Here is a 26,102-nt window from a genome sequence, read left to right on the forward strand (position 1 = left end):
TGAGAGCACACAATGATTCTCCCATGTGATGAGTAGGAGATTTGTTGAAGTCAAAGAAATACCTGTGTTTAAACGTGAGCTCCTGGGAGAGTCAGGCATTCCTTCCACATTCAGAACTATAACACCACTGGCTGTCTAGGCCACTTGCATCTGAGGCAGGATTCAAAGGTGGAACTGAGCCTGACTTTCCCATAGCAAGTTTCCCATGTCATATAAAGGTTATATCATGCTGTCATTGTCTTATGTAAAAGTGCTAATTGTACTAACAATGGTATGAATTCAGCTGGTATTGGCAAAAAATGCATGGGTGAACATGCTCCATTTTTTCTTCTGGCAGATTAATATTTTTCTTACAAAACAATTACCTAAAGGCACCCCTAAATTAATCACAGGATTTCTTTTGCTCTTTTACAGTGATTTGTGCACTTCAGAACAGTTTGCTGATTTTCTTATTTGCATATTTGAATCTGTGTCAACTAAGTTTCCTGTGGGTTGGAGAAATGCTGAAGATTGGATTGTGGGGGAATGTGTCATGCTCAATATGTGGTAAACTAATGCTTGGCTTTGACCACAGCATGGAAGACAGTTGGAGCAATCCTGAAGAACTGAGCTATGTTTAACATTTGTAACACCCTTCTGATCCTCTCTTGGGGTGAACTGAGTGTATCTTCCATGTATCTTGCACACCCTGAGATCTTATATACAGATCTGTCAAAACATTTCTGCACAGTAAATACACAAACCATTTTACATTTACTTTTCACTAATACGGGGCACTAACACATACTAACAGCTGGTTATTGGTAGTGGGCTGGCTAAGACACTGAGCTCTCTGTTTGTAGGTTGTAATAGAGGGGTCCACTTGCATCCTGTCCTCTGGCAGAAGAGGCTGGGTGATAGCACTTGACACTGTTACAAACAATGCTTACCCGCTGTGTGCATAGTGTCAGAGCAGCATCATTCTGCTGGGGAATGGGAGGGAAAGGTAGAGGGAAGAAGAAGGAATGACAATGTGGGAGAGGTAAAACAGGAAGGGAGGCTGGAGGAACACAGAACACCAGGTATGACCAGGCTGCGTACACTGGCTCAGACCCAGAAATTACACTGCAGCTAATATGACACCACAGCAGTGCTGGCACCTAAAAATTTCTGTAAAAATGTGAATTATGTATCTTGAATTATGATACGTCATGATACTGCTCTGTGGCTCCTCACTGATAAGTCAGTCTGCAAGATCATGGTCTTTTATTTCTTCTGTTGGGCCTTCTTCACTTCATCCTGTGTCTGACATCTCTCTCTATACTTAGGACAAGCCATCACACTTCTCTCATAAAAAAGCACTGCAATATCTTTTAAAACTGTAAGTTTGGATTTTGCTATCAAATACTTTACAGTGTATTTTTCTCTCTCCCTAACCCAAGAACAATTCACCTTGCAGGAATTTTCTTTACTTCCCCCATTCAGTTTTTTTGCAGATGCTCATTTGCAGAAAAGAAATTCTGCTCTCCTCTCCTAGGCTGGCAGGAATTATCCAGGTCAAGGACTATCATTCTTGTTTTCTCATTCTTTGTGTGATGCACAGAAACATCTTTCCTTTGCTCTTTCCTTTAGAAAATGGACTAATCCTCATTCTAGCTTGTCAGCTCAGGTATTTATGTGTGCAACAAATAATAATGGGGAAAAAGTATTTAAGGGGCCCAGTCTAACCCTGGTACTACAGAGACCAATCTTGCAGAGCAGTAGTACCTTTTCGACGTCTTGCTAGTAGGCAATTTGTAATTTTGGGTCTAGGAGGAGCTGGATTTGTGGTGAGGGAGGAAGTTTTCGGGGCTGAGGGTGCTTTTCCTTCCTTCTGCCAGCAAAGAGCGATCCACGCCAGGATTTGCTTTCTGCTCCTTTATTCAGTATTTCGGCGATGCAATGTGCAGCACGTTTCTCTCTGTGTGTGTGTGTGTGTGCATGTGCGGCTCTCCCTCGCAGTGTCTTGTCTCCAGGATTTCTCCCTGCCTGGCTCCGGAGGCTGCTCCAGCGCTGCGCGGAGCAGAGGTTTCCCCGGCTCCCGTAAATACAGGCACACGCATCCAGTGCACCACACGCACGCACACCACACACACACACACACACAGAGGCACACAGGCACGCTCCGAGCCGCTGTCCAGTCCATCCCCACGCCGGCTGCTTTCCCCACGTCTCCATCCAGCCCGGCAGAGGCGGCAGGCACAGCTCCGCGGCGGATCGCGCTGACGCTGCCCCGGGACTCCGCTCGCAGCAACGCGCCCGCGGTTTTAATCTTCATAAGCTACAGAAGCTACAGACAGATTTTTACCCTCTTTTTTACATTGCCTTTTTTCTTTTTTCTTTTGGTTGTGGGGATCTGCTTCAGGTTCTGGTTTGGGGTTTTTTCCTTTTTTTTTTTTTCCTCTTTCGGCGTGGGGCGAGCTCTCCGCGTTTGGAGAAGGAGCCGGACGGACGAGGCTACCGCTCTGCTGCCCCCGCCGTGCGCGCATGTGTGCGTGTGCGCGCCCATCTCCCCCCCGCCTCGCAAAAGTTTGCCTGGGCGGCCGGGGGGCTCCCGGGCCGCCGCCCCCGCAGCCGGGGGGCGCGGCGGAGGCGCGGCGGAGCGGCGGCGGCGGCAGCGCGGGACTTGCGCGCCGCGCGGGAGTTGCGCTCCGCGCCATGCCGGCGGCGCGGGGGGCTGCGCGGCGCTGCGCCCTGGCGGGGCCGCCGCTGCCGGTGCCGCCGCCGCCGCTCCTGCTGCTGCTGCTGCTGCTGCTGCTGGTGCTGCCGGTGCTGCCGGCCACGGGGACCGAGGGCAAGGCGCGGAGCTGCGGCGAGGTGCGGCAGGCGTACAGCGCCAAGGGCTTCAGCCTGGCCAGCGTGCCCTACCAGGAGATCGCAGGTAAGGACGGGGCCGGGCGCGGTGGGGAGCGGGCGGGGGCGGCGGAGCGGGGCCGGTGCTGCCGCCGCCGCCGGGCTGCGCGCACGCCCCACGGAGCGCGGCCGGGATCGCGGCGCTGTGTGCGCGGAGCGGAGCGGAGCGGCTCTGCCCGCCCGGGTGGCAGCCGGGGGCTTCCCGGAGGAGCGGGTGTGTGCGTGTAGATAAAGATTAAATACAGAAACTAACGGGGTGGGGGTAAGTAAAAAGGGGTGAGAATGACGGGGACGCAGGCGGGCTCAGCCGCGTTTCTGTTCGCTGGCTGAAACTTCTTGAGAGTTGCAGCCGGGCGGCGAGAGGCAGCGGGCAGCTCCGCAGTGGCGGCTGTCCCCGCTGCCGCCCTGTGCCGGGGAGAAAACTTTGCCCTCTGCCCGCGGGCACAGGGCGTGATGGAGGCGGCGGAGGAGGAGGAGGAGGGCGAGGAGGGCAGTCCTGCTCCCCTCCGCACCCTCCGCGGCCCCGGCCGGCAGGCTCGCCCCTTGGAGGCGCCGCCGCCGCAGCGCGGATCGAGCAGAGGCACCGGCTGCCGGGGAGAGGCACCCACGCACCCGCACACACAGCCGCCCGGCAGCCTGCAACTTGGCTCTTCCGTCTGTTCAAACATGCCTACAACAGGTTACATCGCAATCCGCCTACGAAGGTGCTGGGAACAGTTTTTTGTTGTAATTCCATTTCCCTGCTTTTCCATACAACCTTATCAGTATTGCATCTTTAAGAGTGAATGAATAAAAATACGTTTGGGGCTGGAATTCATTTAGCAATCGGAGAGCGCCACAAAAAGAGAGCTATTATACGTGAACGAGCCGGGGCTGCTTAAATCGGACTGCTTGAGCCCTCAAAAAAGGTTTATGCTTCGCCACTGGCACTTTGCTGTTAGGTCCTGCTATTTGTAGAGTGAATTAGATGCTCCTCGGTTTGCTCGCTTCCTCTTGAAAGTTGGAAGCAGTAGATTTATCTTCCTTGAGGTGAAAAAATGCCACAGTTATTCACTGTGTAACATTTAGCACTTTACATGAGGAATGATGAATGTAGAAAATCTCAGGACAGCGAGGCTGTAGTTCACAAAGATACAGGGAAGGTTGTTTCGTGTTGCACCTTCATCCCTCAGGCTTACTGATTCTCTGGTCTTTCTGTGCTTTTTCCTGTAATTTATATTCAGGTTGCTCATCAGTTATATGAAATCATGAAATCTCTCCTGTGAGCCACAGATCCTTTGAATATGCAGTCATGCTTTCCCTTTGCTCACTGTTACACCAGCTGCTTTCAGACAGAATGGTAGGATATCCTCTGTTACATTAAAAAAAGAAATCCTAGTACATTTCAGACTTCTAATAACTTTGGGTAAACACTTGTTGCTTTCAGCTCACTGAGAAGTTTTATTGTTTCATATATTTTCTGAATGTACAGTGCAAAGTCGACATGCAATTTTTAAGTAAGCCCAGCATTTACAAGTTTCTGTTGACATGTATCAGTACAGAAAGACTCAGAGTAATTAAATATTTAATAGTAGTTCAATCCAAAATTACTCCACAGTTTCCCGCTAAGTTTTATAAGTAAATCTGCTTTTATGATTAAGTACATGATTTATGGGGGGTGTGAGTTATTTTTTCTGAGCTTCCTGTTGAAGTTTTTTGTGGTTTATATTCCTTTTTGCTCGTTGATGTATCAGCTTCTGAGCAGTTCTGTTTGTAGCTGTTCAAATGAGTTGTTGTAAGACTAGGGTTGCTTTAAAGTGTGTTTCTAAGTGTGTTGTTCTTGTACAGTGCTGCAAGGTGGGGTAATAGCTGTTCATACAGCATGGGCTCTGGTTAAAGCTCTGTATTTGCTACCTGGTATGATGTTGGAAGTGTAGTTAAAGCAGTCAATGTACAGGTTTGAGAAGCTTTCTTCTTTTTTTTTTTTCTCATTCTGTCTTTTTTCCATCATTCTGACTTGGTTAAGGAAGCAATTTGTTAGTGTTACAGAAGTGTAGTCCATCAAAGGCCTCATGTTTTAAGGAGTTCAAAGAGCTTTATTACAGTCTTATTTCTGAACAAACATTGTGTTTTCAAAAGATTTTGCATCAATGTCTTGATAATATGCTGATAAATAGTAATACACTGCGTGCTTTGATTTAACAGTAGTCATGTTTTTTGTTGTAATTTGTTCAAAAGCTATTTTCTAGCTATGACTCTTGAAATGATAAACTGAAGACAATGTGTATGTACTAAGGCAAAGTGTTTATGTACTGATGTAAAGAGCTGTTTAAATTATAGAGGCTATGGACATGGAGGGATCTCTCTGTTGGATGGAATTGCAATGCAAGAGACTTGTTAGATAACTTCTGTAGCGTTATTTATACTGTCACTCACTTTTGCACAGACATGGTAGAAGTTACAGATGAAGAAAGTTGTCAGTTTTCGCTCTGTAAGGAAGAGTTTTCCTACGGTATTTTGTTGCATGTGAAATATGTTGAAGTTGGCAATAAAGTGACTGGAGCTGTTCACTGTACTTTTACAACAATGCTAAATTGTTCTATGTGATTGTATAGAACATATCTGTTATCACCTTTCTGTTTCTGACGTCTTGTCTAATAACCACATTCTGGTGCTGTGACCTTCCCTGGAGTACAGCACATAAAGTTGCTTTCTGACATAGCTTAGCAAAGTAAGTCCTCCATAAAGGAACTTTACCTCAGAATGGGGGACAGAGGAAGAAAATTTGAAGTATACTTGGTATGCTGCTGTGGGCTTAATTCAGTCACATGCAGGGTGAGGAGCTGGAGCTCGCAGTGTGCGCTTGGCTGTCCTTGACACGGGCTCCTCCCTGAGAGGAGCTGCTCTGGCTACTGTCTGAGTGGAGTGTCCTGTGGGTTAGAAAGAGTTCTACTGTGAGACTCGGGTTGCCATGACCCAGCATTTCTGAGTGTTTGGAGGAAACTTTGCAGGAAATGTTTTGCTCTAGGAAAGTCTGTAATTTGAAAGTCCACACACAAGAGAAAAGTCATAGAACATACCTTTTTGCAATACTTGTTTAACTCCAGCCATGCCTTCAGTAACTTACATTGTCTTAGAGAAAGTCCTGAAAATGAAATGTCAAAGTTGAAGTTGGGTTGTGCCCTTCCCTCAGAATTTTCTGAATGAAAGTGAATGTCTGACTGTGTAAAGTAGTGGTTGTGTCTGCTTTGTGCCTTTCCACTTCCAAGGTGAAGGATGTGGGGTTTTGTATGTTGTGGTTTTGCTTGGGATTTGGTTTTTTGTTTTGTTTGGGGGTTTTTACTATTTGCTGAACAATAGTTTATTTAGATAAAAACTAGAACTGTTCTGATAAAGCGTCCAGCAGTAAAGATGTTGAATTCTAAATGCTTTGTAAGAGGCATGTGAACTTTGTTCTCCTGCACAGATAGATGATGGATGAGGTGAGATTCTGGCAGCACAGTCACCATAGTCAAAGTGACTGAAATGAAAGCAGAAGCAAACCCTTCATTTTGAAGGTCAGGAGTCACTTGAAATTGTGCTTTGATGAATAGGCTTTATACTGGCATAATACAGAGGCGTTGACTGAAGCCAGCAAGCATACATAAAATAGTTGCTTGTAGCTCCTAAGTGGTAATAATAACAACTATAATAATAATAAGTATAATAAATACCTCAGTAGTCATGCATGCAATGGAGCTATTAGTCCATGTCAGATGTCCCCAAGATATTCTTTCTGAGTGTTTTGCTTTCGTACTCTAAAATGCAGTAATAGATTGACAGAATAGGGAAAATCCTCCTGAGTCTGTATCCAAGTACTTGTTCATTAATATCTTCTTTTACTGTTTCTCTGCTGCTCTCACTGAGAGCTGTGAGAAGAAAGTGCTTGTAGACCAGGAGGTAGATGGGGATTCACAGACAGACACCTTGTGAGGTTGCTTCAGCAGTATTAAGAAAGAAATAGCCTTGGCAAAATAAATACCATATTCAGTGCAAATTCGTGCAATCTTTTTTGGGCCATTAGACATTAATTCACTCTTGATCTCCATGATGGCAGTGAAGATGGACATGGAATTTCATGTAAACTTTAAACTTCGTGTTTGAACATTGTTGTAGTTGTATCCTCCACATTGTGTGTGATCCCCTCTCACCTCTGTTTGCAGTTGCAGTAATTGCAGCATCAAGAGTCTCTCTGATCACGTCTCCTTATGGCCTCCCTTATTTTCCAGTTGTGAGTGCATGGTGAATCCTAATAAATTGGCATGTGCATGTGGGTGTTTGGAAGTGCAGCCTTCCTAAGACCCTTCTTTACTGTCACTTCTGTACATATTTATTGGTTTGTATGTGACTGATGCCATTAAGGGGAATGCAACTTATGTATGCACATCTAAAACCTAAAGGTGATGTTTGTAAGATCGGGGCCTTTGAGAAGAAATAGCATGTTTTTAATGCTTATAAATAATTCAATTTTGAATGAGAATTTTATATCTCAGCATCTGGAGTTTCCCAGTGTGACTTTATGCTAGAGTATTTTGGAAAGAGGGACTTTAAAATAGAAAAGGCAATGCTTTAATAATGAATCTAATTATGAACTTCAGTGTATAGTCTCTAATCATCTCTTTTATTTCTGTTGTCAGTCTGATTTATCATCAAAAACATACCTAAAGTATAATATTTTCTACACTTCCAAGTGCTAATGTGTTAAACTGTTCTAAAGCTGTATTAGTACTTGTTTCATCATATGCTGTTGTGAAATACTCCTGAGATTAGGTGGTGTTCAGACACCAGAGGTCAAGCACTATGTTAAAAGCTCAGGCCATTCTTTTTTATATTACTGCAATAAAGAATATATTCATTTCATTTATATTACCACTTGGCTCTCATAAAAGGTCAGTTTCAGCTGAATGTACAATTACTTGCAAATGGCAAATCTTATAACAAGCGATCAACAATAAAAGCTTTTCTGGGTAATTTGTCTTTAAAACTACTACCTGCCATTTCTTTTGAATGACTTGAGCATCTTGCAGTATCACTTGGAGATCTCTGTCTTATTCCCCACGATACATGTAAGAAAACTGTGCATACTAATCTTCCTTTCTGCTTAGTAAAGTAAAAATGCATAATTACATTAAAATTTCTAGTTGAAATAACAGGCTTGGTGCTTAAAACTCTATTATGGTATCAAAGTATCAGCACTCCCATTACTAGCAAAATGAAATTACTTTTCTAGTGAACTATGACTGTATGCCCCCTTTTGTACCTGGTTAATGGGTGCTCTCTCCCTGTGAAGGGAACCCACATTCTGTGGTTTTGACTGTTCATGCTACCAGCCATAATTATTTTAGCAGTTTAAATATGTGTAAAAGAATTAACACTTCTTCAGAAATTCCTAAGAACAGCACATAAAGGTTGGTTTTTAAAGGCAGAGTTGTTATTATGCTAAAGAGAGAGAATACATTATAAGATGCAAAAGGAATTTAAAATGTGTTGCAGATGGCAAGAAAACATATGCTGGTGAAATTCATAGCACTTTATTCCTCTGTATGTAAAAAAGGCCTATAAACCTACTGAAATCAGGATTTGCTTTCTTCACTACCTATTGTTCTAGAGCTCCAGCACACATACTAAAAAATGAGCTCCCCTTAATAAGAACATTTCTAGCTGTTGGTATAGGAGGCTGTCACAAAGACCATCAGCACTCTCTGACGAGTTTCTTTTGGCTAACGTGACCTTTTCCTTCCAGCAAAGTGGAACAGCAGCACTTTATTCTGTTGAGCAATTGTGGAACACAGGAGGCACGTGTCATTTGGAGGCAGGTGCTGCCAAAGATGTGCTGGAAGAGGTTCCCTCTGACTGCACAGGTGACAGCAATTTGTGTCCTACTGTGACATCTGCCCGGCAGAGCCAGTCTCTGTGGGCAGAGTCAGGGGTTGTGCGTTGTGCTGGGAGGGTTGCTGTCCTCTCCAGCCACTGTGAAACCTGGATGTGCAGGGAGAGGCTCTGCAGCACAACCCCAGCTCTGAGATGGGATGGAGACCCGCTGGCCACTCGTCCTGGTCCTGATTTTCAGGGCTGGGTACAGGATCTGCTTTCAGTGCACCAGAAAGAAGCAGCCAGGGCTGATACTGCTAATGCAAACAGCAAATTGCTCTCCAGCTCACCTGGCCTGTGAGGTCTTTCACCTTGTGCTTCTAATGGCCTTTTAGCAGTGTCTCCAGCTGAGCAGCAGATGTAAAGGGTACTGAGCATCTCGAGCTGGTTTTTTTTTCCTCCTGAAAGAAGCATTTCTACAGATGCTTGACAAACAGTAGAGCCTTGAACCTGCTCACTGACCTGTTGGGTTTAAAACACCAGGGCTAACCTCCCCAAAATAAGTGGAAGTGTCGACTGCTTTTAGCAGGTGCTGTGGAGTGGCATTAAAAAAGTTTGCTTACAGAGTAACACATACTATCTCTCTGTGTGTATGTATGTGCATGCAGAGGTAAAGTTACAGCTTTTACCTGGAGTGGCTTCAAAGTCCCATTTAAGGACTGAAAGAGCTTGATAAGCTGCACGTTACCAGTACAGGTGCTTGCAAACCAGGTTGAAACTTTGTTTTATGGGCCCATCTGACCAGCGCCTGAATACAAACATTAGGCACAATAAAAAACTACACAGGACTCACTTCATATATGTCAGAAAGACCAAAGGCTAAGTCAACCATGCTAATCCTACTGCTTGGGAAGTCCAATTAGTTCAAGCTTGATGCTTGATTAAGTACTAGGTCTTATCACCTGCCTTGTAAGTCAAAAGCTAGACTTCTCTGTTGCCAGAAACAGTTTCTTTGCCAGTCTGTGCAGCTCTTGATGTGTTTATAATGGTAGCAACATATTTATCTGATGTTTTTAGCCCTGTCCCCTGGCTCATGTGTTGAATTTCTAACATGCTAGGGACTGCAGGACCATCTTTTTGGCATTTGTATGAGTTGGCCTTGGAGAGAAATCAGTGCATGGGGTGAGGCTTTTGTATATCTCGGTATCAGATTGTGATGTGCTATAGTGGGAGAATGTATGTGGATACTGATGTAGCTGGAGAACTGTGGAGGTGTGTGGAAGTACTGCAGACCTGGCAAAATACAGTCTGTAAATGCCTCACTGTGGTTCTCATGTCAAATGGCTGTGGATGGCTTTTGAGTTATTGTTGGTATCCCTTATGACCTTGGAGTTTGTCTTTGAGAGCAGTAATTAATACAGGAAACTAAAATGGCTTTCTTAAACAGGATTTATGTTTTGAGAAATGAAGCTTAACAGTGGGGAATAGATCTTTATGTGCAGTATCCTACCAAAAGTACGGCAGTGGTGCCTGATGGAGGCTCTTGTCGTATCCTGTGTACATTTCCTGTAAGTTCTTTTCACTTCAGGATTCAGGTTTCCCGTCTTCAGGAAATGTTCCTCTGAGATGCTGACCTGAACTGGAAAACTGATCTGATAGCAAATCCACCAAAAACCATCTTGAAGTTGCTCAAGATGTTATGTGGGAATGTGGGAATACCTGAAGTCATGATGAGAACATGGGGCTGACGATCTTTTGGTGTCCTTCAGGTGTCTTACAATTCTATTGAAACTGCTAGGGATAGTTTGTCCATCTTTTCGCATGTGTCACGGAAACACAGCGTGGTAGTAGTATAGTGCTCTTAGCAGTGTAGTTCAGAAGAAACTATTAGCAGCTGAACGTTCTTGGCTGTTATCTCCACTTCTGTTCTTGCCTTTTTAACTGCATCACCATCAACTTTACAAGCCATACTAGCAAAGTCGTCTGTTTTCCAAAACTGATGGAGCTGAACACTTGCCTGGGATGAGGAAATGTACTTAGAGGATGTTACTGCCTTAGGGAAACTCTTGTTTGTTATCATGTCAGTGTGTGATAGTTAATGTGGTCGGTATAGTGGGTGTCTGCTGATTTTATGGCATGTTGAATTTGGAGGTTAGGAGGCAAAGGGATTAGGTTGTTAGACCTCATGTTTGTATACTGTTATTTATCGCTGTTTTCATGTTTCAAATCTTTTCTACACCTGAGGGTAACCATTCCCAACTCTGTGCACCTTTGACCTTACAGTTGTGCTCACAGTAGCACTGAAATAGAGATGGTTAAAAGCAGTGGCAAAATGCTTCTTTGTATGCCCTAAGTATCCAGTTGTCAGCTGTGAGACTTCAGATGTTGAACAATTTCTAAATGCCTTCCAGTTTCTAAGTAACCATGTTTTTAAATGAGTGCTTGTCCTTAAGAAGCATCAACAATGCAGTGACAAATCAAAGGCAAGGGCTGATGAACAGCAGTGTCCAGTGGCTCAACCTGATCTGTTTTCTGTCTGTTACAGAGGGAAAGGAGCTGTGAATACAAACAGCAACTTCATCTTCTTTAGTTACACAGAATTGATTCACAGAGTAAACACAAAATATGAATATTTAGTTCTCTGATATTAGCTTTTGGCTTTACAACTTTAACATATAAGTTAATACTGCATATAAGCAATTTAGGCTCCTTGATGAGAATAGATATATATCATTTAATCTGTCAGCACTATCTTTGTTGTAGAAAAATATGGAAAATACCTACTGAACAGTTTCTCAGTCAAGTCATTTTTTCTTTAACCAGTTAGAGTCATTTTAAGTTACAGTATTCTTATGTGGTCCAAACTTTGCATAGCATGCATGTATTTAAAATTGTTTCCAAAATTTGATGTCAACTCACAGTAAAACCTTCCTTAATAAAACAGTTTTTATTTTGTGAAGTAGTCTGTCCTTGCCTAACAGTCCTGTTGCAAAATAAAACAGGGAGGACCAGTAACACAAATCAAAATTGCAAAGTCATGTTGGCTTGACCTAGAGGTTTAGGTGGTTTTTGAGCAGAAAATCAAAATCTAATTTAAAAATGAAAGTATTTAAAAGAATGGCACAAGGGATGTTTATTTATTGAATTGGTAACAAGTAGGAGCATTATTCCTTCACCATTACTATTCCAAGAGATGTTTTTTGTGCTGACTATGGCCTGGCAATAAGCACTGTTAATGGAATACCTGGAACATAGCTAATATTCACTGATTAAAGACAAACACCTGTCTTTGCCATGTAGCATGGCTGATGAACTGGGAAGACTTCCAGAAAGGACTTCCTGAAACTGAATGCTGAAACAGTGATTAGCTTGTTCTTAAAGCTGATCTTCAGAAGTCCTGTGCTGTTCTTTAAATGAGAACTCCAAAGCCTCTTTCTTCTTTGACTACTGAGACAGCATACTAAAAGCCGTGTGTGAATTGATTGTAATCAGATTGGCTCCTAGGCACTTGCATGCTTCTGGTTTTAGTTTTTTGAGTTAAAGACCCCCCCAAAACTTATTTTTGCCTATCTGCCTCCATTGAATGCAGCTCGTGGAGGAGTTTGATTGAGAATTAATTGGAGAGAGTTTTTTTACAAAAGTAAATAGAACAGTAAATGATCAAAATTTAGAATTGCAATTTAATTGTGAGAAGCACTGAAGAAATGCAAGGAAGGAACAGTGCTATCTCCAAAGAGGTTCCATTTTACATTTATGTCAGTATTTCTTCATGAGACTTACAAAATCATAATGTCATAGTTATGTACGTACTGTTTAAACCCTTCTCTGTTACATAGACATCAAACATAATACAAATAAATCTGATGCTTAATTTTTTAGATGTGCCTCTAAAAGACTCCAGCTTCATATCCTGGTGAGATTCAGCAGTAATTGATGGATCGTTTGTGGATGCAACTTTGTACCTTGTTAATTAGCAATTTAGAGTTTGAGTTTGCTTTTTAAAGCAGCTCCAGCTGGACACTGTAAATCATTGTCTAAAGCACAGTCTATGCTCAGCACAGAAACTGGCCAATCCACAAACTCTTTCCACCTCGTATACCAAAATCTGGTTGCTGGCGAATACTTAAACACATAAATACAGGTCCGTGCTGAAGTAAAGCTTTTTGTATCTGATGAACGTATTTAAATTGCTCCTTTCACAACAGACTAATTCTGTCTCTTCGGCCTAGAGGAATACATGGAAGTATTATGTCCACAGTGTATGAACATATATATATATATATATTTTTTTTTTAATATTTATAAACCCCTGTATCCAAACAGCTCCTTACATTCAAAAAGTCTGCTGAGATTGTATCATATTTTGAGCTATATGTAACACTATGGATAACGAGTGGATTACAAAATTTGGATTATAAGTGAGGTCCAGTTGTCTTTTTAATAGTTGCATTGTTTTCCTGTCATTGTTAGTTTTTTTTCTTCCTTGAGTGTTCTAGAGTAATTTCCATTTTGCAGTGACAGGATGGTCACTGATGCCATTATCTCCATGCCTAATGGACTTACAGCTAAATCTGATTTTCCTCCAAAGAGGAAACACTACAGAAGTTCCCTGTCCTTTTCAACTGCAAGAAGAGCAAAAAGTCAACTTAAGATGAAGCAAGTTCTACACTTAAGAATGGATTCATCCAGATTTTATTCTGTAATGCCAAACAAATCTGATATCAGTCCATAAACTTCAGCTGGGTTAAAGAATCATGTGTGTCACTTTGCTATTGATTTATAAACTTTTAGGTTATTTTTATAGTCCTTTCACCATCATTATTACATTTATTGTACAGCACAGACAATAAACCTTTCTAGAAGGAGTAATGGCATTGGAAAATTAGGATCATCATAATTTAATGGCTGTTACCTAAGTGCTTCTCTTTTTGTTCCATTCTGTGGCTTGCCTGATGCTTGGAGCTGATCAACTTGTTGCATCCAATGACTATTCAGACAAGCCATAAGAAAAGGACTGATGTAGCAAAATAAAACTTCTTAAAATGGATATTAAGGTTTCTATATCTTTATGTAAATCAAATATAGAGATATAGAGATACAGAGATACAAAATCTTAATCAGTTGAAATGGGCAAATATGACATGAGCCATTTAAAATTTTCAACAATAAACATTCTGGGAAGTTGATACTAACAGCTAGCAGCCACGTTTTGTGATTAATACATATTTGTGTTTTTGACACGCTCATATGAAAGGCAAATTTGTAAACATTACCGATATTTATTCCGCAAATATTTGTCTCATTTTTATTTCACCCTGCTGCGATCTGCAAGTGCTAATCATTGGAACCCTTTGGAGCAAAGGAACTTATCAAGTTGCATTAGATATAACGGGAACAAAATATTGAAACAAATTTTTGTGGGAAAAGTGTCTTGGTTGATCTAATTTTACAAGTGAGCTGCAGGCATGTCTTTCAACAGTGAGGAGTTAATTTGCAAAGGCGAGTTATAGAATATATTCTGAACATTTTCGCAGTTCCTTACGGGGAACTTCTCTCTTCTAAATCATTCTTTTCCATTCTGTCCACAACACTCCTTGTTTACGCTACACAGACACATACATACATCCCCATTTCGAAATAAGAAAAAAATAACAGATAATTCAGTTTCTAAAGTTTCTTGGCATTGCTGAAATACTTATTGCTTCCACAAAGAGTTAGGCCATCACTGTTTTTACTGATACAGTTCCTTATTTTAGGCAGCTGCCTGCCTTGCAAGATAATTTCTCATATGGGTGCTTAAGGCTACAGGATACAATGCATGAGGGAAGTTAGAATAGTCACTGGCTGATTATTCACTGAATAATCAGCCAGTGAATGTGATGTAGGAGAAAAACCCTGTGTGTGCTGCTTGCTGATGAGTGAGAGAGTTGAGTCCTCCCTCCACCTTTTGAGACATCTTCAAGGCAGTTTTTTGGAAGGATGCATGTGATCCATTGCTTCTTTTTGAAGCAATTCCCCTGTGCATAAATAGTATCACATAATAACAAGAAATAACGTGAGAGTGGAGAGGGATGTTTAACAACATGCAAGAAGTGATAGGACAAGGGGCAGTGATTTTAAGGTGAAAGGGGGTAGATTAGATGTTGGGGAGAAACTTCTTACTGTGAGAGTGGTGAGGCGCTGAAAAATGTTGCCCAGGAGTGTTAAGTATGCTCCATCCCTGGAAGTGTTCATGGCCAGGCTATATGGGACTTGGAAGAACCTGGTTTAGTGAAAAGTGCCCCGACCCATGGCAGAGGGTTGGAACTGGGTAATTTTCAAGGTCCCTTCCAACCCAAACAATTCCATGAATCTATGATTCTGTGTTCATTGAGACAGAGAGGGTGTTTAGTTTTGTGCCTGTTTTTTAGCACATCACTGTTAACTATTGGAAGGGCACATGATTATTGTTGAAGTTGAGTTTTGGGTAGGCTGTAGTTCCAAAAATGGTTTGATCATTCCTCAAACACGTGCATGAAACAGAAAACATTCTTGGAAGATGTTTTTATTTTCCTGTTCGTGGGAGTGGGTGGTGGTGCAGAACGGTTCCTTCCATACCCTGATGAGGGGTTCAACATTTTGTGTTCTATAAATATATATTTTTAAAAGAATATTTATATTTTAGGAGTAATACTGTAAAAACAAACAAAAATGTCCCATGAAGAGTCAGCAGCAGAAATCTTGGTGTTATCTGCTAAAGATGAAGCTGTTCTCCTAAGGTGTTCCACAAAGGTTAAGGTACAGGAGAGAGGTCTTGAATATCCCATGGGTTCTGTCTGTTTCCAGTACAAGTTTTATTTTCTTTATGAGCCTAGATATAAACTTGGTACTGGGAAAAGCTTTAAAACTTTCTCCTGGGGAAATTGTTTGACTTTTGGAACACCTTAGAAGGTTGCAAAGGTATATTGCTGGCCAACAGGCACAAAATAATTTGATATAAAACTGAGCTCTAGGTTGCTGTTGGAAACTACCAAGATAATAAGTCAGTTTTAGAAAAAAACAGGTTCATTATTTTTTAATTGGGCTGCTCATCAAAAATGCAAGATGTGTTCCAAATATCACGAAGTTTAAGGAAATTAGATTCTGATGAATTCCACATCCATAACATGATTAATCTATCGATTATACACTGCTGACCCTCACAAGTGAGTTCTTCCTCCTTTTCAAATATTGTCTCAGGTGAAAAACAACACAAACATCAATTTAAGCAATAGATAAAAATGAAATGAAGTAAGTACTTAAAATGGAACTTTAACAGCACCAAAAGCATATTGGCAAGATTATTTCAGGGAACAGTTAAAATAAATGAGAACAGCTTTCCTTTGTGATTAACACCATTATATTCTCATTCATTTATGACATTATATTAATTCAGGATATTATATTCATTCAAGACTTACACAGCAATTTTCAGAGGAGCAGTGTAAAAACAAAATGAGAAAAGCAATAAAAGACACAGAACTAATAATACATTTGATATTGAGAGAAAGGAGGATGCAGAGTGGGTTGGGAAAATTGGGGCATATCTACATTCAGCTTGCTTCAGAACTCTGATGTAGGAAGATGTAGGAACTAAAGAAGCATTTCTTGTGCAATTACATAGACATAACTGTGACAGAGGAGGTGGATATGTGGTGGAATGCTGATGAGTGGACTTACAAGGCTTTCTGAGATTGGTTTTTTACTTTCACTTTCAGTATAAATTCTCTCCTTGTTGCCATCAACTCCAAAAATAAAACAAGGATAAAAACTCTCTTTCTAAGAATTTTGTAGTCATTTTATAGGGGCTTAGTACTGAACTCAAAAGTGAGTGTGACACTTCCATCACTTATCTGACTGTGAGAGTGACTAACAACTGCAGCAGTCTCGTGTGATGTCTTTCTGAAAGTCCCTCCCATTGGTGTCTTGTCTTTCACTTCCTTTGGTCCTTCCCTGAATATCCCCTAAGTTTTCAGCACCACTGCCTCCCCTCTTTAGCAGATCTCAAAGAGCTTGATAGAGTCTCAAAATGCTCTTGCCTCTGCAAACATCCTGTCAGCAGTCCTTCACCTCTGTACACAATTACCCTGTTCCATGTGCACAGCATGCTGGGGGAAGAGTTTCTTTCTTTGACTTTTTTTTTTTTTTTGTTTCATATCAGATACAACAATCTCGTCAAGAAATCTTTCTTCTTGGGCATTCATGAGTAGCTGACTCAGTGTCCTCTAGTTTTCACTGACTAGGTTACTAGAATTCCTTCACCTTTATTGTTTCTTTGGTCCTTCCCAGGATTTAGTATTTCATTTGTGTTGCCTTTATCATAAAGATAACCTGACAGTAGATTTCCAACAGTTTCACTCCATGTTACTTTTTCCCAGCTGCTTGTTCTTTTTGTTGGATCTTTTTTGTGTATGTCCATGTCCTGGCCCTGCCTGCCCCCCCCTCCCTTGCCCTCCTGCTTTTTTAAGATTGCTCTTAGTATTGTGCTTCTGCAACTTCAGACTGTAAATTTACCAACCAGTTACTGAAAAGAAGATATCATTTAGGGTGGTCTTCTTATATTTAGGATTTAGCCTCCTTTCAGTGAATTTTCTGTCGGCCTTTTCTTGGAGCACTTTCTGACTAAAGCCTGTCAAGGTTGTTGGATTTTAGAAGGGCCAGAGCTTCTTTATTTGCCCAGAATTTAATTTTCTGTATTATTTATTTTGGAAGATCGTTTTCTTGAAAGGCCATATGAAAGAAACTCCTAGGGATATGGAGAGGAGTCCTGTGAGTTCAGTCTTTGAGAAGGAACAAAGCAGTGGGGAGAAAAAGTACGCAACTTTGCCTCTGCAGAGCTATGTAAAAGTAAAGAAACACAGACTGAGTTATGCATTATCTGCTGGAACAAAACACATAATAACTAAAGTAATCTTTTGTAATTTTTCTTGTTTACAAACTCTAATTTTACAGTTCATCTGCAATTAGTATTTTATTCTTAGACTGTGGAAGTTAAACCCCATGGAATTCCTTTTTAAAAAAGGAAAACCAGTAGCTGTCCATCCATATTCCTGCCACAGCAGAGGCCCCAGGAGTTTTCTGCTAAAATTCTCATGTACTCACAAGAGCTGCAGAGGCATACTTTGTGATCCAGCTGATGGGGCATCTGTCTCTGTGACAGCTTCAGGCAGGAGATGGCAACAGCTTCACAGTGGTCCCCTCGCTCTGCTGTGAGGTGAGTGATTAAAAAATCATGGAATGGTTTTGTGTTAAAAGGCATCACAAAAATCATCTAGTTCCAGCCTGCCTTTTCTTGGACTGGGACACCTTCCAGTAGACCACATTGCTCAGAGCCCAAACTGAACTGGCCTTGAAGAGTTGGAGAGATGGGGCAGTCACAGCTTCTCTGGGTGACCTGTTCTAGTGTCTCACCACCCTCACAGTGAAGAATGTCTTCCTAATATCTAATCTAATCCTAGATTAGATTAGATATTTCAGTTTAAAGTCATTAAGAAGTTTAAAGCCATCCCCCCCTTGTCCTGTTGCTGCATGTCCTTGTAAAAAGTTCCTCTCCACCTCTTCAGTAGGCTCTCTTTAGGTGCTGGAAGTCTGCTATAGGTTTTCCGTGAAGCCTTCTCTTCTTCAGACTGAACAACCCCAAGTCTCTCAGCCTGTCTCCACAGGAAGGTGCTCCAGCCCTGTGATTATTGCCATGGCTGTTCTCTGGACGTGCTCCAGCAAATCCATGCCCTTCAGATGAGTCATTTCTGTAATGAGCTTCCCCTGGCATCTCAGGTGGATCTCAGGTGGCTGCACTCCAGGCACCAGTGCCTTGCAGCCCTACAAATGATGTGGTGTGGCCCAGGTGGGTCAGGATGCCCTGCCTGACCTGACCTGCACTGAGGAACAGCACCTGTTGCCTTGTGGAGTAATTTAGTAGTGTGGAGTAGAAAAAGGTATTGGATTGGTTTGGATTTGGATGTAGGACATGGCTTCAAATAAAGATGTTAGGAATGAGAAGGTTTATTGAACTTTTTCTTCCTCACTTCTGGAGGAGGGAGAAATATTAATAGCAAACAGCAGTAGAGATGTATTTTTGCTTCTCAATCATCAGCACTTTGGGAAGAATACAGGCAAAGGACAAAACAAGAAAAAGCAGCCACAAGATAGAAGCAGCGGGATGTGTTGAAAAGCACTGCCTTTGCCCTTCTGCTGTAGTCAGAAAAGTCAAAATCAGAATACAGGAATTAAAAATGCCAGTCTTCTGGACTGAAGCCTGAGAAAATTGCAGTGAATATAAGCTAACTCCAAGCAAAGCACTGCTTATCTACCATTTACCATGATGTTGACTCTTAAGATGAAAAGTGTGATAGTGTATTTGGGGAGTGGAAAATTAATTCTTTTTCATTAGCATGGCAATTTTTAATGTCATTATTTCATAATTACTCCACAAAGTTTAGAGTAGGGACATTTAGCATTGCCAGTAGCTTTTTCATCTTATCGAATAGCACTGAAAAGGAATCAATGTAATGAAATCCAAATACAAAATTAATATGAAATTGGCAAAGATTTGGCTTTTTTGTTTGTTATGTTTTGTTTTCTTTTGATGTATACAGATATACAGGCTTTGAGAAAAAGTTTTTTTTAATTAAAAAAATTTTAAAAGGTACAGTTTCAGAGTAGTGCATGGAATAAGTTGCTGCTACCTAAAAGTTTGGAACACCAGAGGTAAATGCAACTTTAGCCTGAATCAGGACTGAGGAAGCACATAGTGTGTGGCACCACAGGGCTCACTGATATATTTAATGCTGCTCTAATCTCCTTTACTGGCCTGCACATGGCCAACAGGCACAAACTTTATTTGTTGACATTTTTTATGTTAACTGTGCTTTTAGTAGCAGTGAATAAATCCGAAATTAGGAAAGAAACACCAAAACAGGTTTTTTAACAGTGTAAATAAAATGTAATTTAACATAGTAGCATATTGTGACTGTAACCTGATGTAAAAAGTATTATATCAGCAAAATTTTTCTTATGCTATATTCTTGGGTTAACATTACATGGTGGTAAGGACTCAGGGACTGAAATTGTGAAATATAAATTGTTCTTGATCCTGTATGTAATTAGTGATGGTAGTCCTTGCCACTGGTTTTACCCATGGCTAATTTGCATTTATAATCACAATATAAAAACCCCACATGGTCAAGATACAGCTATTTTAGTAACTCAGGTAGGCAGAAGAGCCTGGAGTTTTTTCTTTGGCATCATGCTGTGGAGCAAGAAAATAGTTTATTTAAAAATGAAAAATCCACTTACTTATTCTTTACAGAAAGTTGGTAGTTACCAGTGATGCAGATTCTGGACATAAATGAAACAAATGCACTTAATGAACCAGGTGTGGTGATGAGTGTTGCTTAAAACTTATTTCTTACACTATGACTCATGAGAAGATACTGGTAGAAAAGGTTTACTTTGAACAGAACCAGAGCTGGATGAAAAAACCAGGAGAGAGAAATCTGTGAATTGGGGCTGAGATGTTGGTTTGATAAAACCAGAGATACTTTGTATTTTTGTATGATGCTAGGGACAAGTCAAAGGGATGGATCAAAAAAAAAAGTGCTTGAAAGCCCACTGGCGATAGGATCAAAAGGAAAGTAAATGGGAAATAAAGAGGAGAGTGAGGGAGAAGAGGTGCTCCATAACAGCGTGCAGCAGCCTGTGGAGGTGAAGGAAATGTCATGTGGCAGCTTCCCTTCAGATGTGAGTCTTTTATCTTTTTTTGCATTTTTTGCACATGAATTCTGTAGAATTTTATTTGCTTTCAAAATTTCACCAGGCGCAAGTGGTTGTTGGAGTATTTCTGACAGTATTCCTACTGTTTGAACTTCATAGTTGTCATTAATTCCTTCAATAAATATTCCCTGCTGTTGCTTTGATTTTCATAATTGGTCATTCTCAATCAAGTACATTTCTCAAGGACTGAAATTGTGAAATATAAATTCTTCATGATCCCATAATGAAAAGACAATTTTAAAGGTTTTGATTCACAGTATATGTTTCAGCTAAGAAAAGAACGTGACTATGCGAGAAAGAACAAAGAGCCAGGCGCCAAGGTACTTCCATTTTAGGATCGTTTAGGGAATTTTTTTACACCTTCTTAAGGTGTAAAGATACCCAAATACTTGAAAAACTTGGAATGGATTTATGAAAGATAGAAGTCTGTATCTTAGGTGCATGTTTATATATATATGTCCCTCTATCTATCTAGAGATGGTTAAAGCAATGCTGTTAATTTGCTGTCATTTGTGAAACAATATTTTTTTACTATATATGTGACATAAGAAGGTCTCAGCACATGAAGTGATGTGTGATTCTAGCAAATAAAAGGGCAAGTGAAGTGAAAGGTGTTGTTCTACTCAGAAGTGAAGGCTACAGTGCAAGTATTTTATTGCATGCAAATCCAGTAATACACTTACACAGAAATTATGAATATGCAGGCCTCCAAAAGGTGCTAGAAGGATTTTATGAAGGATTTAGATATTAAAATCTTAGAAAGCAGTTTGAGGCAGTGTCTTTTTAAGAACCCCAAGGTCTCTGTAAAAAACCCATAAAAATCAGCTCCCCTGTGCCAGGCAGTTGTATTGGCTGTTTTGAGGCAGAAATTTCAACGTGCTAGCCATGGGAGAGGAGTGCTGTTCTCCTGTGTACGTTCATTACCCAAAAAGAAGTGTTTGTCATTTTGAATCCAGCTGAATTTAGGCATCTGCTTAATCAGGTTTATGAGCCTGGTATTCTGTTGTGTGGATATCCTGCAGCTTCCCTTGGAAATGTATAGATTTCTAGGGTCTTTATGTTTTCTTTTTTCTTGTTATAGTACATGACAAGGAAATAGATAATATGTATCTTTTTTTTTTTAATTTTTTCTATTGTAGTAAACTTGTATTAAATGGAGAAGGGAAGACTTCTAATTAAGATGTTCTACATCATTCCCTGGAAGCATTCAGGGAACATCCCTGCATTAGCATTTTTGTATGAATTAGGTACATGCTTTTGAAGTAAAGCTCCCCATTGTCTCTGCTTGCTGTGCTTGGATTCACATTATTAAGTGGTCTTGGAGAACACAAGATGGACTTTTTTGGGGGTGACCAGACAATGTGCTCCAACCATTTCCAGTTAATCAAATTCCTAGATCAAAATAAATCCAAACCCTTTAATAAGTATAGTGTGGATGTCAGCTTCTCATCAGCCATGCATTACCCTAAGGAGTTTCTTCCACTGAGCTGCTCTGCTTGCTTCTGTAGGTGCAAGCAGGAATTTCTTCAAAGCTTTCTCTCTTTTAGCTACAGGGTGAGTCTGGGTCCTCAGCAGAGAAGTCAGAATCACTCTGCTGCAGGAAGATGCCTAAATGTGAAGCACTGAAAGCTCATATTAGCTGTCTAAAGTAGGTGATATAAATACTGTTCATAGCGATTGTATCGTAAAATAGAGCAAGGCAGTGCAGGCAGCAGCTGTGCAGCACCTCTTACTTCAGTCCCCTCTGGTGAGTTATCCTCCCTTGGGCAGGATGTGATGGGATTGCACCCCATCTGTGCTAATCCACCTCTTGACTGTTGTCTTAGAGAGATATGATAATATTACCAAAACGATGCACTAGAAAATAGGCAAAATCCTCCTTTTCCTTTTGGAACACACCCTTCCTCACACTTGTATTCAGCTGGTTGTAATCACTGGGTTAGTGCAAAACAAATACTTTGATCTTGTACTAGGACTACTAAGTAAACCTGCTAAATTATGACTAGCATCTAACTCCCATTTTCTAGCATGTTCTCTCAAAAGCTGTTTGGTAAATCTTGCCTCTTTGTCAGTTAAGATATTGTTTTTCCCTCCCAGAAAACAGAGACATCTGAATTCATTCAGAGAATACTTTATAAATACCTATCTCTTATGTCAAGGCCATAGTAAATCAAGTATGGAATGGTGCAGACTTAAGTCATGTACTTTTTCCATTACTTTCTGATTCTCTCAGCATTTGTAGTATATATTTCTACTTAAAACACCAAAAAATACTAGCTTATAGCTTATATCAAGGAAAAAGCAAAAAGACAATATGCTAGCTTACTATTAGAAATTTAGAATTGCACCATCAAACATTAAAAATCTAGATAATTACAATTGTTGCAGGAGCTTTGTTTGGCTACCTATGAGTTATAATAGTCCTAGAAGTATACTCATGCACAAATCCTCATACAGAATCACTTATTGTACTTAGACAATTAATTATTTTCTCTGTTGTATACTAGACCTCATTCAAATTCTGTTCTGAAGATAAGCTATAAATATTCTCATAGCCTCTTCTCTTACAGCTACTATATCTAGAAACTTAATTAAATCATTTTATTTTCATAATCTGTCCTGAGCTATTATTTTCCTTTTACATGTGAGAAAGAAATGCATTTTTAAATATTCCGATGCTCAACTTGTATTGTAAAAGTACTTAGCACTTTGTATTTTCAGAGTATCACTGACTGGCTTTAGCTGCAGTCTCCAAGCAGATCTTCTGCATACCAGGCTCTATTGTGTCTGGTTTTGGACACCAGGAAGTGATTAATGTAAATGGGGAATAATTTGTGAAAGTCTGGCTGAGATACAGGAGCCTACAGGGGGAAGAATGCTACTAAGCAGTTCTCCATGGAAATGCTCTTGCCATGATACTCATGAGATTCTCATTTTTGTAGCTGCAACTCTCGTCTCTATTCACTAAGCACTTTCCAAGTTTGGCAAAAAAAAAAATAAAACAGCTTTTGTCTTACAGACTGAACACTATCCACTCTTGCTCACACTAAACCTATTCCATCCACCATTGTGATGCACATACACGCAGGAGAGTAGGTATGGGGTTTTTTGTATGAATGTTTCTTTTCCTAACTTTCTTCATTATGTTTAGACAAGACTCCTTAGATGCATATCAAAGTTACAGTGCAGGTGAATTTAGACTTTCTTATTGCCATGTCAGCTTTCTGTATAAAATTCACTCTGTATCTGTTTCCCTGTGGTCTTTGTTCTGCCCAAAATACATCTTGGTTCCTTTTAAAAAGTCCTTTATGTACCTTTTGTACTGTGATGGATTTTCCTGGTCTTCATACAGTAGCAGCTTAATGGTAGTAATATGGACAGGAAATATGATGGCATTAATTGAAAAATGTGAGATTAGATGCACACTGAAGTGTTCTGTGACTTGGTTGATAGGATTGGAGCTTCAAATGATACTCAAAACAACACCACTGGATACACTATGGCTCTCTGGCCCTAGCAAGGTTGGGAGGAACCCTAGAAGGACATTTACAGGGGGGAAAAAAACCCTGAAAAAACCTGGTGTAGAGTTTGATTCTCCTGAGCATTGGACTTGGATTCAGGTCCATAAATTCATGAAGAGGGTGGTTTGGGATTTGACTCACATGTCCTCTTCTCCATGAAGCCTATTCTGCTGCAAGTGTTTGTCACTGAGGGCCCAAGAGACAATTGGCAGTGCGAACACAGGGTTTGTATGTGGAGTGAACTTGGCAGCAGAAAGACTGGGCAAGGCACGGTTGAAAAACGAATGTTTGGTTTATGTCTGAGCTCTTCTAGAGAGGGGAAAACCACAGTTTGTTCAGATCAAGTGGCAGCTGCTGAAGTACTGCTGTAAGTGTATTCAAGTGCCAGGTTCATATGGGACGCAAACTTATTTTAAACACTCCATGAAAATGAGAACAGTTCTTCAAAGTTGAAAGCTAAAGCATTCATTTATTTTAAATGTTTCTCTTGGAAAGATTTAGTAGACTAGACTCTTGGTTTACTATTGAGTAGTTTATTATTATTTCTGTTTCCTTCTGAGGGTAGCTTTAGATATTGTACTGCAGAGTTCAGAACTTCCTTGAAAATTCCAAGAGAGGGGGAAGCCTGGCTTATCTCCTTCTCCTTGCTGTCTAGTGATGTTACAGCTGTGATTGAATTACATGAGATCAGCAATTGGCAAGCTTTAGGAGACATACCATATTGTGATCCCCCTTCACCTGATACCTTTGACTTAATACAAAATTCTCCTGTATTACTGATTACCACTTTTCCCATTTCCCATATCTGCTTAGGAAGCTTTTTTCCTATTATTTTTTCAGTCTTTTTAAGTTTTTGTTTTCAGTGTTCTTGGGAACACTTTTCATTATAGTGAATTTTGCAGCACGGAATGCAGCTTCTATCCATAGTACCCTGACCTTGCACGTACTGTCATTAACAGGTGTCACTCACTGGCAACAGATGCTCTTCCTTCATAATTTTACCTATCTCCACAGAAACTGCTAGCTCAGATGGGTTTCCCAGAAGCAGAACTTTCATGTTGAAGGCTTAATTTCAAATTATAATTCTAAAATATGTTCTCTACCCACATCTAATTCCATTTGTGCCTTCCCTGACTGCTGAAGAAATTTCATCTTCTCTCTTCTCCCTCCCCTGTCTTCTGACATAATTGTAGTAGCTGCTGCCCCAGTAGATTTCAAAGAGCATACTAGAGGCAAAAATGCAAACACACAAACAGAGCAAAACAAAATAAAAAACACCCTAATGTGTTTTTCCCTTTAGCTTCCATACTTAATCCCTATAATCAGATGCAACTGAATATAGGTAGACACATCCTGAAAAGGCAGAACTAAATCAGAACTAGATGGTTTACTCCAAGACATACATACAGCAGACAGTATTGCTAAAATAAAATATAAAGCTATCTGTTTTTTTGTTTTATTAATTCAAGTTTCTTAACTTATTTAATGTTTTCAAAGATGAAGTTAACTCATTGTGGTCTTCTCTGTACCTTTGCTAAGTATACCATCCTGTTGAAATTGTGTAGATGTTTTGCATTGTAAGGTTACGTAGTAAATAATTTTCTCTTTTGGTCTTGTTTCTTGCTGCCTAATAATACCTAAAATTATTTATTTTTTAACAGCTATTGGCCATGAAGAGCAGTAATCAAAGGGTTTAGATTGACTGTTAATACTAATGAAAGTCACAGCAGTCCATGACTGTCTGTGGTTAAGACTGTCCTTTCTTGCCCTTTCTTGCATATGCAGTACTTTGCAAGCAGCTACTTTGAATTTCATCTGTAATTTCTTTGCCAAGTGATTGAGTATTGTAAGATCCTCGTACAACTCTTCAAAGGCAGTTTTATTTATTCCTGTTCTGGTTAATTCTTTACTCTCAGACTTTCTCTTCACGTACCATTCTCATTTCTCAGATGGTAAAAAAGAAAGTTCAGTGCCACGAGACCTGAGAGAAGTTGATGGGAATGCTTCCTTCTCTGTTGTGAATAGTGACCATTTTATTCCTAACATGCTTCCTGTCTGCTAGCCAGTTACCAGGTCAGAAATAAATATTGC

At 40.4% G+C, this 26,102-nt stretch overlaps 1 protein-coding gene across 1 annotated transcript in view; it reads left to right on the top strand.

The window, feature by feature from the left end:
• The first annotated feature begins 2,505 nt into the window (after positions 1–2,505).
• The window catches only part of GPC6 (glypican 6), a 726,413-nt gene continuing 702,816 nt past the window's right edge, over positions 2,506–26,102 (top strand). The window contains exon 1 of the mRNA XM_054271878.1: positions 2,506–2,899. Coding sequence (XP_054127853.1) covers positions 2,506–2,899 — 394 coding nt within the window. The remainder of the gene's footprint in view (positions 2,900–26,102) is intronic.

This window comes from Melozone crissalis, unplaced genomic scaffold (genome assembly GCF_028551555.1).
Source record: "Melozone crissalis strain CALT ecotype California unplaced genomic scaffold, PUWL_Pcris_2 ptg000013l_1, whole genome shotgun sequence".
In the NCBI taxonomy this organism is placed as follows: domain Eukaryota; kingdom Metazoa; phylum Chordata; class Aves; order Passeriformes; family Passerellidae; genus Melozone; species Melozone crissalis.